Source organism: Sinohyriopsis cumingii, chromosome 2 (genome assembly GCF_028554795.1).
Source record: "Sinohyriopsis cumingii isolate HCF-2022 chromosome 2, ASM2855479v2, whole genome shotgun sequence".
NCBI classification, from domain to species: Eukaryota; Metazoa; Mollusca; class Bivalvia; order Unionida; family Unionidae; genus Sinohyriopsis; species Sinohyriopsis cumingii.
In genome coordinates, this window is record NC_142962.1 from 40,572,613 (window position 1) to 40,589,248 (window position 16,636).

General features: G+C 34.8%; 1 protein-coding gene across 1 annotated transcript in view; it reads right to left on the bottom strand.

Moving 5' to 3' along the window:
- The window catches only part of LOC149804702 (dynein axonemal heavy chain 6-like), a 393,112-nt gene that overhangs the window by 18,723 nt on the left and 357,753 nt on the right, over nucleotides 1-16,636 (bottom strand). Inside the window, exons 79-80 of the mRNA XM_089933221.1 lie at nucleotides 6,416-6,609; nucleotides 3,735-3,928 (exon numbers count right to left, since the gene is read on the bottom strand). Of these exons, the coding sequence (XP_089789347.1) occupies nucleotides 3,735-3,928; nucleotides 6,416-6,609 (388 nt within the window). The remainder of the gene's footprint in view (nucleotides 1-3,734; nucleotides 3,929-6,415; nucleotides 6,610-16,636) is intronic.

Consider the following 16,636-nt stretch of genomic DNA (forward strand, 5'->3'; position numbering starts at 1 on the left):
ATTATCAAGGCTGTATGATAATATACAGCAAGCTATTATCAAGGCTGTATGATAATATACAGCAAGCTATTCACAAGACTGTATGATAATATACAGCAAGCTATTCTCAAGGCTGTGTGATAATATACAGCAACCTATTCTCAAGGTTGTATGATAATATACATCAAGCTATTCACAAGAATGTGTGATAATATACAGCAACCTATTCTCAAGGCTGTATAATATACAGCAAGCAATTCTCAAGGCTGTATGATAATATACAACAAGCTATTCACAAGACTGTGTGATAATATACAGCAAACTATTCTCAAGGCTGCATGATAATATACAGCAAGCTATTCTCAAGGCTGTATGATAATATACAGCAAGCTATTCACAAGACTGTGTGATAATATACAGCAACCTATTCTCAAGGCTGTATGATAATATACACCAAGCTATTCTCAAGGCTGTATGATAATATACAGCAAGCTATTCACAAGACTGTGTGATAATATACAGCAAGCTATTCTCAAGACCAAATGATAATATACAGCAAGCTATTCTCAAGACCAAATGATAATATACAGCAAGCTATTCTCAAGACCAAATGATAATATACAGCAAGCTATTCTCAAGACCAAATGATAATATACAGCAAGCTATTCTCAAGACTGTGTGATAATATACAGCCAGATATTCTCAAGACATTTTGATAATATACAGCAAGCTATTCTTATATTATATAGCAAGCTAATCTCAAGGCTGTGTGATAATATACAGCAAGCTAATCTCAAGGCTATATGATACAGCAACCTGTTCTCAAGGTTGTATGATAAGATATTGCTAAGACAGTTACATGTAAGTGTGCTTTTGAATTTGTTAACATGTAGGATATTGAAATACATTCCCTTGATATGCACATAACAACTACTGCCTGCAGTAACAATTAAGTAGTCCTTTACATGCACATAACTACTGCCTGCAGTAACAATTAAGTAGTCTTTTATATACACACCACAACTACTGCCTGCAGTAACAATTAAGTAGTCTTTTATATACACACAACTACTGCCTGCAGGAACAATTAAGTAGTCTTTTATATACACACAACTACTGCCTGCAGTAACAATTAAGTAGTCTTTTATATGCACACAACAACTACTGCCTGCAGTAACAATTAAGTAGTCTTTTATATACACACAACAACTACTGCCTGCAACAACAATTATGAGTTGTCATTTATATTCACACAACAACTACTTTTGACAAAGTCAATGAATCATTAAATACAGGTCAAAGAGACCTTTTTTTAAAGCAACAATGGAATATTATCAACGTGCATTCAATAACCAAATTTCTTGATTCCTGGCAGGAAATTTGGGATACAGCATGCCAAAATCGTGTGTGGTCATGAATTACGTGCAAAAACACCATGTAGGTTTGGACCATATGACTTCAAATGAGCATGACAAAAGTATATATTGTAATTAATTTTAACTGACAGTAATATCCAGATTACAGTATTGTATTTACAATTGGTAAAAACATTTAATCAACTGCCACTGAAACATACAATTTAATCTTTCTTAACCTATTAAACTTTATTAAAAAATGACAAAGTCAACAAAATTTCAAATTCATTTTGCAACAACCCCCTTTAAATGTATACAGAGCTCATGCACATGTGTCTTCACACCATAGTGTTCATCTATCTATACAAGCCATGGTGGTCACTGATGTTACTCAGGACTAACCTCAGCTTTATACCTGCCTGTCTAACAGCTTAATTTAGAGCTAAATGTCAATCTTCTTGATCCAGTCTATGGGATTTTGATTGTGAACAAAATTAATTCATTAATAAAATTAGTTTTTTTCCCCAGTATGACCTTTGAATTGTCTAGATCAACATCCATGCTGAAGTGCAGCAGCCCCATTAAGAGTACCATGGACATAGACAATATAGCCACTCATCCATAACAGATTCTCATACTGACATAGTGTTATCACTGAAAGACTTTTGTAATGTCAAGATGGCCTGAACTAAAGCTGGTGCACAAACAGACATCGAATAAGTCCACCACAGTGCCATCTTTGAAATTCTGTTATTGGTACACCTCCTTAATGGATGGTCATACTTACATGGAGTTTTCACTTAAAGACTTCTCATAATATGATGTTTATCCTAAATGAAAATTGCACTGATCAGACCACTGATGTAGTCACAATGGAAGCCATCTTGTTATTGCTACTTCTCCTAAACAGATGGTCATAGTGAGATTGTGTCTTCTTAAATATTTAGCTGGTCCTAAAATAACAATTGTATCCATCAGCTCTACAACAAAGTTGTAACCATGGTGACCACCTTGAAATTTTGTTATAGCTACTTTTCCTGAACATGTCATCACTGAGATTATGGTCTTTCCACAAAAAGCCTTACAGTTTTAGTTGGTACTAAATCATGCTGATGAGACCTCCAAAATGATGGCTAGAGTTACCATCTTGAAAATTGTCACTAATCCATATGAATGTATGGCTGTATTGACTTTTCAATAAAACATTTCTCACAAGATGTAGCTGGCCCTAAATGAAAATGATGCTGATGTGACCTCCCAGAGTGTGAAAAATTTTCTTACAATTATTTCTCCTGAATGGATGGCCACAGTGACATGCTTGTTGTAAAACTAAAATAAATTTTAAAAAATGCTCTTTCTTGCAATATATATATATTTTTACAATAAAATGATGCTGATTCAACAACCACAATGGCTGGCTTGACAGCCATCCTGAATATCTAATATAAGGCTACTTCCCATGAGCAGATAGTTGGATTAACATGGGGCTTTCACTATAAAAATATGTAACAGTGTCGGAATGAAAATAATGCTCATCTGACCTCCAATATGGCACCATAACGGTCATCCTGAAAATCACATGATCACTGCTCCTCATGTACAAATGGTTGAATTAATATGGGTATTTTTCATATTCTAAAACACTTCTTGCAACATGCAATTGGTTTTGAATTAAAGTATTTCAGATCTGACCACTAATAATACCACTTTTATGAAGGATTTGAAAACCAGATCTAACTGACCTTGCAGTGTACATATACAAATGAATTATGACCAGACTTTGCATTTAAACTCTCTAGTGAGCATGGTAGCACAAACATGTATGAATAAATTTTCATCAAACCCAGTTTGTAGATATTTCTAAAGAATACCTTAAACGGTGCTTGTTCAATAACTTGGCTTTTTTTCCACACAATAAATTCAGTCAAACATAACAGATTAGTTATCCTGACGCTTTCAGAGAAAATTAATTTTAATGATCTTCAGATTCAAAGTCAAGGTCATTGAATGAAATTCATTGCACACCTGCAGACAACTTATAACAATGTTAACTTGAACAAGTTTTAGTACAGAAAGAAACCTTACTGCATAACTATTCAAGTTTTTTTGTTTTGTACCTTACAAATCCTGCTACTGTTTGTAAAGTGTAACCAAGTGTAGCCAACTAAAGAAGCATAGACCCAGATCTGCCATCACAAATATGCTGCCAGATTAGTAATATTACATATAGAACAAACAGTGTAGACATCCATCAGCCAATTCACCATGCATTAGAAGATTTTAGTTCTATATAACTTGTACCTGGTCACATGTTATAAAAAAACACCATGCATTAGAAGATCTCAGTTCTTTACAGTATGTACCTGGTCACATGTTATATAAACAAAACTTGATACTCACATCTTTCTTTCTCCTTGTCCTTTATCTGAGGGAGGTCCCTCATGAGGATAGATTTAAGTGACAGTGGAGGCATTTGTGTCTGCCAGTTACGAGGGGTATCAACTGGTTGGGTCATTTCCTCCACTGTGTCTGGAAGCTTGTTCAGAATGTCTGTTGCTATGTCCGCTACAATATCATCACTGCTCTTCTCCGATCTGCAGATCACAAATAGAAACAAATTGTTTAAATAAATCATTCATTTATTATCATCTATAAACAAATTTGTGATCTATATGAATTCAATAAGCCCAGGCTGAAATCTGCTGCAGTTAAACAGACCATAACATCATCCTAAAACAGATGATATCAATATTCTAAGACAGATCATAACATCATCCTAAGACAGATGATATCAATATTCTAAGACAGATCATAACATCATCTTAAGACAGATGATATCAATATTCTAAGACAGATCATAACATCATCCTATGACAGATGATATCAATATTCTAAGACAGATCATAACATCATCCTATGACAGATGATATCAATATTCTAAGACAGATCATAACATCATCATATTACAGATGATATCAATATTCTAAGACAGATTATAACATCATCCTAAGACAGATGATATAAATATTCTAAGACAGATCATAACATCATCCTAAGACAGATGATATCAATATTCTAAGACAGATCATAACATCATCCTAAGACAGATGATATCAATATTCTAAGACAGATCATAACATCATCCTAAGACAGATGATATCAATATTCTAAGACAGATTATAAGATCTCCTATGAGCCAAGTTTTTAGTCTTTGTTAGCTTTATCATCATTTTAAACACATTACTGGCTGTATCGTGCCAAGGAAATGGGAGCTAAGAGCCTTTCCCAAAGGAACTGGGTAGGTATTGAACCTTGACACAATTTGGATTACATGTCCAATGCTCTACCAGCTGATCTTCCATGGCTCTGTGTAAAAATGTAAACAGTCATATGTATTAGTATGGAATAAGGAACAAGAGTCCCTTGAAGAGACTGACACTTTATTGGGTGAAAAGGATTTGCAGAAATTTAAGACAATACCATTTCTTCCTTTTAATTGATGAGTATTTAAATCATCTCAGATATTTTTCAGCAATAACAAATTTTTCAAAATTAGCTGATGTGAAGGACATTATAATTTTCAGATTGGCATGAATTCCACTTAGGACAGAGTAGTCACCATTAGAAGTTTTTTGGTCAAAACCCCATGTCACGATAACCATCCATTCTGAGGGAGGAATAGCTAAAACTAAACATTTGAGATTGACATCAGATCAGCAACATTTTATTTTAAGATCAACAAAACATTATAAAAAGTCTTTTAGTGGAAGCCAAACAATGATATGACCATTCATTTAGAAGTCCTGATAAAAAGATTTCAAGTGGCCACTGTGACAGCCATATTAGAACATATGAAAACCCCACATCAATATCAATTTTTGTTTAGGAGTTGCAATAAGATGCTCAAGATGGCTGCTGTGGCAGCCATACTGGACTTCAGATCAGCACCAACTTTATTTACAACTAAGTAGACATCATAAGAAATCTTTTAGTGAAACCCCATATTAATATTACCATCCACATCAGAGGAGTTGCAATAACACGATTTTCAAGTTGGTCACTGTATTGGCCATAGTGGATCCCAGATAATACACCATTTTCATTTAAAACTACCCAGACATCATAAGAAGTCTTTCTGAAAACATCATGCAGATATCACCATCCAATCAGAAGTGATAACAAGATTTCAAGACAGCTGTCATGGTGACAATACTGGATCAAACTGGCACCTTTCTTTTTTGTTTCTGACAAACTAGACATCATAAAAAGGCTTTTAATGAAAATGCCATGCTGATATGAGTATCAATAACAAGATTATTCAAGATGGTCACTATGGCAGCCATGCTGGATGTAGTAACAGCATCATTCTCATTACAAACCAACATGACCATGGGATGAATGTGTAAGTAAAATTTCACGGTAATCCACCAGGTAGTTTGAGAGGAGTAGCAATGATAAACTTGTGGTAATGGATGGATGGATGGATGGATGTCACATGATGGACATCAGATGATGGGCAGATGACAGAAAGCAGACCATTCCCATAAGCTGTTATGGTCTAAAAGTCTTATCTTGATATTGAACCTATAGTCAGGAACAAAGTTTAGACAAATATGAATGACATATAGATGGTTTATGAATTGTTTTATAAAGTGGTCCCACGCTTATTTTAATTATTGTTTTGTTTTTCTCCAAAGAGGCCACCCCATTACTAAGGTTAGCTTTTCAATGCAGAAGTTGCCTCATAAGGAGAACAATTGTATATTAAACTCAGCAGGGGACAATAATCCAAGGTTTATTGGGACATTCCTGTGGGAAAGAAATTAATGTCTGTACTGCAAATATTTCCAACAAAATAAGCACAACATGAAGTATTTTATATATAATGTGACAAAGTACACTTATTTCATAAAAAAATCAAAACTTTTCAATGGTATTATTTAAGTAATTTTTAGACACGTTTTTTGCTCTGGGTGATATAATGTGATGTAACACACATGTAATATCAACAATACTATACAACTTTTATTACATGCCTTACCAATGACACTAGGTGATAAGTAAGATCAAGCATAAATTACCCCATCATTCCCATGGACAGTCTGGGCTGGACGCTGATTATAGTTTCAATCAAATAACTGGCTTGTGCCTCTCGACAAGCTTTCTCTGCATTTTCTGTCATACCAAACAGCTCAGGAGAATCGTAGTTTGGAAGTGACTCAATGTATTTCACCACATCATTGAAGGTAAAATCATCCTTCACAGGTTGATACAGCTGTAAAATTCAATCAGGAAATAAAAAATATTTTAACACATTTTCAAGACTTCCAAAACTCACTGGCAAGTTGAAGTTAGGAAACTCCCTCACTATTAAGGCCCTTCATTATAGCACAGATCCTGTTATATGGTGGATATGGTCATGAATTCTATTTTAAATGTTAGAAAAATTATATGCATCATGTACTTCTATTATATGGAAGTCTCACTATAAAGTTGTGTACTTCATGTTCTCATCAACAGCTTTACCATGAGGAAATATTGTACTTTATTACATGGAAGTCTTGCTATAAAGTGGTGTACTCCATGTTTCCAACTTTACCATGAGGAAATACTGTACTTCATTTCATGGAAGTCTTGCTATAAAGTGGTGTGCTGCATGTTTCCATCAACAGCTTTACCATGAAGGAAATACTGTACTTCATTACATGGAAGTCTTGCAATAAAGTGGTGTACTCCATGTTTCCATCAACAGCTATACCATGAGGAAATACTGTTCTTCATTACATGGAAGTCTTGCTATAAAGTGGTGTAATCCATGTTTTCATCAACAGGTTTACCATGAGGAAATACTGTACTTTATTACATGGAAGTCTTGCTATAAAGTGGTGTACCCCATGTTTCCATCAACAGCTTTACCATGAGGAAATACTGTACTTCATTACATGGAAGTCTTGCAATAAAGTGGTGTACTCCATGTTTTCATCAACAGGTTTACCATGAGGAAATACTGTACTTTATTACATGGAAACCTTGCTATAAAGTGGTGTACCCCATGTTTCCATCAACAGCTTTACCATGAAGGAATACTGTAATATTCCTACTACTCATAGAAATGTTAGAATCATGTGATCAGCATGCAAGATTAAACAACAGAATATTTACCAATGATTGTTGATTTGATATGATTTGGGCAGGGATTTTTATGTTCTGCATACCTGTCAACTTTTCAAAAGTGAAGTAGGGAAACTGAATAAAAAAAATAGGGAGGTTGGGACCTAAATCAGGAGGTTTTTTTGTGGTATTTTTTAAGCCTCATTTTCACTAAATATTGACCGATCTTCGAGGTCCAATACGTGTAGAATTCTCAAAGGACATGCCTTTTTTCCCTGTGACACACCTTGTTTTCCCCCAGTACATGCCCTCTTTTCATATTCTGGTCAGCTGTGGCCAAACTGTGCAATAGTTAAAAATTAGTCTTCAGTAAACAAGCAAGAAAGCCAGTGTGATTAATCAACAGTTAATCCTTACTGCAATTATCTTGTTAAAAGTACTGGCCCTCTGACATAGATCAGAGAAACCATGTTTTACAGTGTGTGTTATGCAAGCACCAGCAATTGATTGGCAAATAAACGATGTCCTATTTTGTTGTTAATATGCAGTCTCAAGCTACTGTACATGTGGCGATTACTTCCCCCACATTTTATATCCCACCTTATCTTCTTATTCTCAACTCAAAAGGCATTAACATTGTTTACTAAATAACATATTTATTCTGAATTAGTTTTTTGAGGGCACATAATTTGCATGGTATATTTCATCATTACTTCTTTAATTTAATTATAGTAATTAAGGTCTGTATACATGGTACAGTAATGTGTTATCTTGTGTAAGTTTCTTTGGTGGGAATGGAGATGCTACAGCATTCACAGTGATCATTCTTGGGATTGAAACTAATTGCTGACAACTTTATTGCTGTGGTTTTTTTTGTGGTTTATTTTCTGTTTTTAGTATTGTTGTAGGGTTTAAAAAAATAAATTGACATGCATGATGTTTAAACTTAACATTCTATTTACTGAAGAAAAAATTCTTTGTAGTGTGATAATTATTTCATCACATCAATATTTGTGGGTAATAAAATAGAAAATGGCTTCTGTCGGTTGCATAAGATATATCTATTTATGTTGGATTTTTAAGGAGAAATGAAAATCAACAGACATAATGTAGTATTCAGTAGTTCTCTGCAAAAATTGGGAGATATTATGAAATTGGGAGGTAGGTGTGGAAGGACAACAAAAATTTGAAGTTTTTTCTCCTGATGTGAGGGTTGACTGTTATGGTTCTGGGTAAGTAATTTGAGAGGTACTTTTGATATGTTCTGGGGAGGGAATTTGAGTAGTCATGTTTGTTTGCTACTCCTGTCCATTTATAATCAAATTTATTCTGGATCAATGAATACTGTGAGGACTTGTACTTGAATCAATGAATATGGTGCAGACTTGTACTGGATCAATGCATATTGTGAGGACTTGTACCTGGGTCAATGAATATTGTAAGGTCTTGTACCTAATCCATTGAATATGGTGAGGACTTGTGCTGGATCAATGAATAGTGTGAGGACTTGTACATGGATCAATGAAAACTGAGGTCTTGTACCTAGATGACTTAAAGTAGTTAGCCATGAAAAAGTTCCCATTCCGAGTTACACTACTGATATTTCTAGGTATAACTTGTATCATTTATGCATCAACATATACTTTTACCCAATTATTTTGTATCATAAATTCTTATTTTGAACACATATATAAATTACTATACTGTATAGAAAGCACAACAAAGGTTTGATGAAAGAAAGGTGCAGTCAGCCATATTTGAATCTCATTGAAGACTAACTAGTGAAGGTGTAAATTTATATAAACTTTCCACTTTGAATACTGCACCAAATGCTAAAATTCAATAATATTTTTCTGATTTTAGTAACCCTCCTGCAATATAACAAGGTGTTTTTGGATGGTAAACCTTCCTCAGTGTTGTCATTGTATTATAATTTAGTGTCTGACTGTCTTAATATTTTAAAATCCTCAACTAATTTTTCAAAGAACAAGTGCTTGAAAATGAAAATTTGACTCTGGACAAAAATTATAATGATTAAATTAATAAGGAACTTCTTTTAGTACATGGAAGAATCTACATTGTGGTGAACAGGCAATTACTGAAAAATCAAAATTTAGCAAGTGAGAATATTTTATGGCTTTATTCTACAGCAACAATTACTTCTAGGTACTAGAGAGACCTATGTAACCTTTCTAACGATATATGTTAACTCAAGGTATTCTCAATTTTTTAGCACAGATGGCACAGATGACTGTTTATGAAGACAGGCAGTAATAGAGGTGAGGGTAGCAAGCAAGTTTGCCCTGGAGTTCAGGTCATGCTCACTTGGAAAAATCTGAAATTAAAGATGCAAAAATGGCACAATTTTAGGTGTTCTTGATGTATTCTTAAATGCAGTGGTGTGAGACTGAGAAATCTCTGACCAGCACATACAGAAGATTCCATTATTTCCACATGGCTTCTCATGCAGGTAAATTACATGATATATGCATAGAAATGAGTGAATCAGGCTTCTCTGTCATAGAATTTTAATTGATTCCAAATCTGACAGAAAAATATTTAAACCAATCAACAGACTGGATTTATCAATTTTGAGTAAGATAAGCCAGGAGTTATATTTCTTACTCAGAATGCATAGTAAAGGTTTATGAGTTACACTTCTTACTTGGAATGCATATTAAAGGTTTATGAGTTACATTTCTTACTCAGAATGCATAGTAAAGGTTTATGAGTTACACTTCTTACTTGGAATGCATAGTAAAGGTTTATGAGTTACATTTCTTACTCAGAATGCATAGTAAAGGTTTATGAGTTACATTTCTTACTCGCAATGCATATTAAAGACATATGAGTTACATTTCTTACTCGGAATGCATAATAAAGGTTTATGAGTTACATTTCTTACTCAGAATGCATAGTAAAGGTTTATGAGTTACACTTCTTACTTGGAATGCATATTAAAGACATATGAGTTACATTTCTTACTCAGAATGCATAGTAAAGGTTTATGAGTTACATTCCTTACTCTGAATGCATAGTAAAGGTTTATGACAGAATCTTCTAGAGCAATATGTACGGGTAGATCTGGTTAATATTATCGATAGTGAGGTGGACATTATTGATGTATTCTATCAGATTACAATTATCTAATACATAAACATTTTGAACTGAAATTACTAATAGTATGAAGTAGTTCTAAATGCTAATAATTCAAAATTAGGCAATGGGTTGGATTGACAGACATGTATAATTTCTAATGCCTGTATTAGAATGCATCTAAGCCAATAGTTATTCAAGGACAGGTAGTGCAATATTATAATATACTGTGCATTCACTATTTTTGTGCTGTACTAAGTATTTTATTGTTACTACAAGGTATTACCATGAAAAGACCCCAATAACAAAAACCCTTCTGTGGAAACAAATAGGACCTCTTATAAACTCCTGTAGAAATAAATAAGACCTCAATGAACTTCTGTGGAAACAAAATAGGACCCCTAATCAACTTCTGTGGAAATAAATAGGACCCCTTATCAACTTCTGTGGAAACAAACAGGTCCCCTAATCAACTTCTCTGGAATCAAACAGGACCCCTTATCAACTGGAAACAACAGGACTGTGTATCCACTCCTGTGTAAACAATATGACCTTTTATAAATTCCTGTGGAAACAATAGGACCTTTTATAAATTCCTGTGGAAACAATAGGACCTTTTATAAATTCATGTGGAAACAAAAGGACATTTTATAAATTCATGTGGAAACAGAAGAGCATCTTCCCCAACTGACAAATGTAAGTAGTTACACAATCATCATTTTTTCCCAAAACCATGAAAACTGATAAGCTAAAAACAGAATTAATTCACAGTCAATGTCTGATGAAATAGGCCTGATTACCATATATACTCACTTATGAGTTAAGTCCAACTGGAAACTGCAAAGACCCAGATCTGCCATTGCATAATGCACCAGCATATCTGGGTCTGTACAGTATGTTAGTAGTAATCAGCAGAACAAACAACATAGATACTGATCTGCAGGTACATTATGGTACAGCAGATCATTATCTTTGTTGCATGCAGTCTGACTAGACTTATAAGCAATTATATACAGTCAATAAAATACCTGGCCCAAATTAATTGGCAAAGATCTTAAAGTTAAATCAAGACTGGTCAACTTTAGGTCAGACTTAAATGGAATATAATTTGCCTTCAGTTCTTATTGTTGTGTACCAAGTGTCATGGATTTTGCTGTCACTATCAAATATAAACAGTGAATTACAAGACCCATTGAACAACAATCCTTCTTTGGAAACAACAGGCCCCCTTATCCACTATCATGCAAAGAATAGGACCACTTAATATACTTCTCTGAAAACAATAGGACCAAATATCCACTCCTGAGGAAACAAAAGGACCCATAATACACTTCTATGGAAACAATAGGACCTCTTTCATAATCAGCAAATTTAAGTACTTACAAAACTATGATTTTCTACCTGAAATCACGAAACTGATATGCACATGAAAATACAGTAAATGTCAATAAAACAGTCTGATGAGCCCAATTTCATCAACATACTAGTATGGAAAATTAAATCAAGACCTAAGAAATCTGATTTTGTGATTCTATTCTTAAGTGAAAGTCCAGACTTGAAATGATGAAATCCAGGCCCGGTTACGGAATTACGAAACCAAACTTATAAATGAAAGCTAGAAATAAAGGAGAATATAACCAGTGGTAGTGTGTGATGCTATAGTCGATGATGTAAAACATCCTACACACACCTGGTGAGGGGTGTATAAGAAATACACAGAAAAAACATGTAGTGCTGTGATTATAAAATGAATACAATACAGTGAAAGCATAAAAGCAACAAAGAGCAAATATATAAATGTTGAAATATATATTGCATAAAAAATGTTGCATGGGGTCCTTCTTCTTGCTTGTGTAAATAAGGGAGTTTACTCACTTGTATATACATATGGGGCCATTCTCAATTGTATATACTTTAATGATTGTTCATTACATTCTTGCATAGAACATTTCTTCTGCTAGAATATTTGACTTTAATTTCCCAAACCCAATTCCTTATTACAATGTATTCCAAAGGCTTTGTGATGATGTTTCTGTGTTACAACATTTAGTAGATTATACTATTTGATTTGTGTAGTCAACCTGAGAAAATTCACTCAATTATAAATTGTCAACCTAACATGCCGAAACCAGTTAAACAATGCTAGTCATTTAAATAACAAAGGCATAACAACAAAGGTGGCCTACGTGGTTAGAGCATCGGCCTTGGATGCAGGAGGTTTTGAGTTCAAACCCCAGCTGAGTCATAAAAAAGACATTTTAAAATGGTAATACAGTAGCAACTGCCTCGCTTGGCACTCAGCATTAAGAGGTTAGTGTTAGGACTGGTTGACCTGGCATCAGGATAATATGACTGCATGGGACATCATGCTACATGTCTGCGGCATGATGCACCAGTGCTAGACATCACTATAAACTGCCAGACTGCAGACATCATTGCGATATGACTGAAAAACTGGTAAAGCTACATTAAAAAATCCAAATCACACACACACACACATACACATACAACTTTTATGGCTGCTAATGAACCTATAATTGACATTGGTTTTCAGTCAACTCAATCTACTTTATTTGTACCGCCATCACTAAAATGTGATTGTTACATGCAAATGGTAAACAACAAAGAGGTTTAATGACTCACATAATTTATTAACCATATGTTATGTCAAAAGTGTGGACAATTTGATCTCAGTGTGTCTATTTAATTATAAACACCCTGTCTGGTGAGTAACGAAAAGAGACATTGTTTATACAATGGCTGGTTACAATATGGCAGGTTCCTTTAAGATTTTCCATGCACATAATTAGGTGATCGATTTATAATTTTAATGTGCCACTAGAATTTGACCAATCAGAGAATGATAAACTGACACATCTTCAAATTTGCATAAATGAATCTGTGTTATCCGACTGACTCTATTTTTATATATGATTTCTCGAATTTTCTTATTTTTGGACAGATTATTTTTTGATTATTGATGAACTTGTTTTTAGACCAACTAAACACCATAAGATGTCTTCTGACATGGCTTTTCAACAGCGATAACAAGATTGTCAAGATGGCTGCTCTGGTGGCCATACTGGATGCCAGATCAGCAACATTTTTATTTATGATCAACTACACATTATAAGAAGGTTTCTGGTGAAAACCCCATGCCAGTATAACTTTCCATTAAGGAGGAGTAGCAATAAACAGATTTTAAATATGTATATCATGGTGGCCATATTGGTTGTTAGATTGACCATTTTCTTTTAGGACTAACTAGACATTGTAAGAAGTCTTTCTTTTCAACTCCAATGCTTACATGACCATCCATTCCACAGGGTTCCTGCCACAAATTTAGAAAAAGATTTCAGACCATTTCCAGACCCTTTTCAGACCCAAAAATAAAAATCTCCAGACCTAACAATGTGACAAGTTTACTTACCTAATGATAGCAACAGGGGATGAATTTTTAAAAATTTTAGAAAAAAATATCATGATATCTTTTCAGATAAATTCTCATGAAGCAATGAAACACACGCAACATCCACCATTTTTAATACTGGCCTTAGTCACTTTTTGCAAAATTCTGACCTCCTGTTATTTTGAGCTGACATTGGCATAGTTCTTAAATATGGGTTTATAGAAATGTTGGGTGAACATTCAGCTATAAGAATAAACAGACTTCCTATGTTCCAGGTAATTTGGAAACCTTTTGTGCATTTTTTTTCCATGTTTGTATGAAATACTATATTCTTGAGTCATAAACATGTTGAAATTATGTTGTTGTTGTTGTGGGGTTTAACGCCATTTTTCAGCATGATAGGCTATACATGGCGGCCAGTATTAATGGTGGAGGAAGAACCCGGAAAACCCTGGAAAGAACCACCGACCCACAAGAAGCTACTGGCAAGCTTTCTCACATGCCCACATTGGCTGAATCTTAGACTCGAACCGCCGCAGACAGAGGTGAGATGGCAGTGATCTGTAACGAAGAGCACTTTAGACCACTCGGCCACTCGGGGCCCCATGTTGAAATTATATGTTGCTCTTAAAATTTAATGTTTTATGCATAATTTGTAATAAGTTTTATAGTAATTTTACATTTTAGTCCCTGATTTTGGTTTCCAGATCCAGAATGCTGATTTCTGAATTAACAGAACAAACAAACATTTAGGAATTCCATTCCTATTGAAATATATAAGGGTAGTGAGGTTTCCAGATAAACAGAGTCCGGATAATGTGGCTCCTCTGTGTATGGGACTTTCTCACTGGTATATATTTACACGGCCCCTTTCACTTGTATATGTGGACTCTTCTCACTTGTATATATTTACAGGGCCCCTTTCACTTGTATATGTGGACTCTTCTCACTTGTATATATTTACAGGGCCCCTTTCACTTGTATATGTGGACTCTTCTCACTTGTATGTATTTTCAGTGCCCCTTTCACTTGTATATGTGGACTCTTCTCACTTGTATAAATTTACAGGGCCTCTTTCACTTGTATATGTGGACTCTTTTTAATACTGGCCTTAGTCACTTTTTGCAAAATTCTGACCTCCTGTTATTTTGAGCTGACATTGGCATAGTTCTTAAATATGGGTTTATAGAAATGTTGGGTGAACATTCAGCTATAAGAATAAACAGACTTCCTATGTTCCAGGTAATTTGGAAACCTTTTGTGCATTTTTTTTCCATGTTTGTATGAAATACTATATTCTTGAGTCATAAACATGTTGAAATTATATGTTGCTCTTAAAATTTAATGTTTTATGCATAATTTGTAATAAGTTTTATAGTAATTTTACATTTTAGTCCCTGATTTTGGTTTCCAGATCCAGAATGCTGATTTCTGAATTAACAGAGCAAACAAACATTTAGGAATTCCATTCCTATTGAAATATATAAGGGTAGTGAGGTTTCCAGATAAACAGAGTCCGGATAATGTGGCTCCTCTGCGTATGGGACTTTCTCACTGGTATATATTTACAGGGCCCCTTTCACTTGTATATGTGGACTCTTCTCACTTGTATATATTTTCAGTGCCCCTTTCACTTGTATATGTGGACTCTTCTCACTTGTATATATTTACAGGGCCTCTTTCACTTGTATATGTGGACTCTTCTCAATTGTATATATTGACAGGGCCCGGGGCCCCGAGTGGCCAAGTGGTCTAAAGCGCTCACCGTTACGGATCACTGCCATCTCACCTCTGTCTGCGTTGGTTCGAGTCCAAGGCTCGGCTAGTGTGGGCATGTGGGAAAGCCTGCCAGTAGCTTCTCGTGGGTCAGTGGTTCTTCCCTGGGTTTTCCAGGGTTCTTCCTCCACCAGTTATACTGGCTGCCATGTATAGCCTATGTTGTGCTGAAAAATGGCGTTAAACCCTAGAACAACAACAACAATTTACAGGGCCCCTTTCACTTGTATATGTGGACTCTTCTCACTTGTATGTATTTACAGGGCCCCTTTCACTTTTATATGTGGACTCTTCTCACTTGTATATATTTAATATATTTACAGGGCCCCTTTCACTTATATATGTGGACTCTTCTCACTTGTATGTATTTACAGGGCCCCTTTCACTTGTATATGTGGACTCTTCTCACTTGTATATATTTAATATATTTACAGGGCCCCTTTCACTTATATATGTGGACTCTTCTCACTTGTATGTATTTACAGGGCCCCTTTCACTTGTATATGTGGACTCTTCTCACTTGTATATATTTACAGGGCCCCTTTCACTTGTATATGTGGACTCTTCTCACTTGTATGTATTTACAGGGCCCCTTTCATTTGTATATGTGGACTCTTCTCACTTGTATATATTTACAGGGACCCTTTCACTTGTATATGTGGACTCTTCTCACTTGTATGTATTTACAGGGCCCCTTTCACTTGTATATGTGGACTCTTCTCACTTGTATATATTTACAGGGCCCCTTTCACTTGTATATGTGGACTCCTCTCACTTGTATATATTTTCAGGGCCTCTTTCACTTGTAAATGTGGACTCTTCTCATTTGTATATATTTTCAGGGCCTCTTTCACTTGTATATGTGGACTCTTCTCACTTGTATATATTTACAGGGCCCCTTTCACTTGTA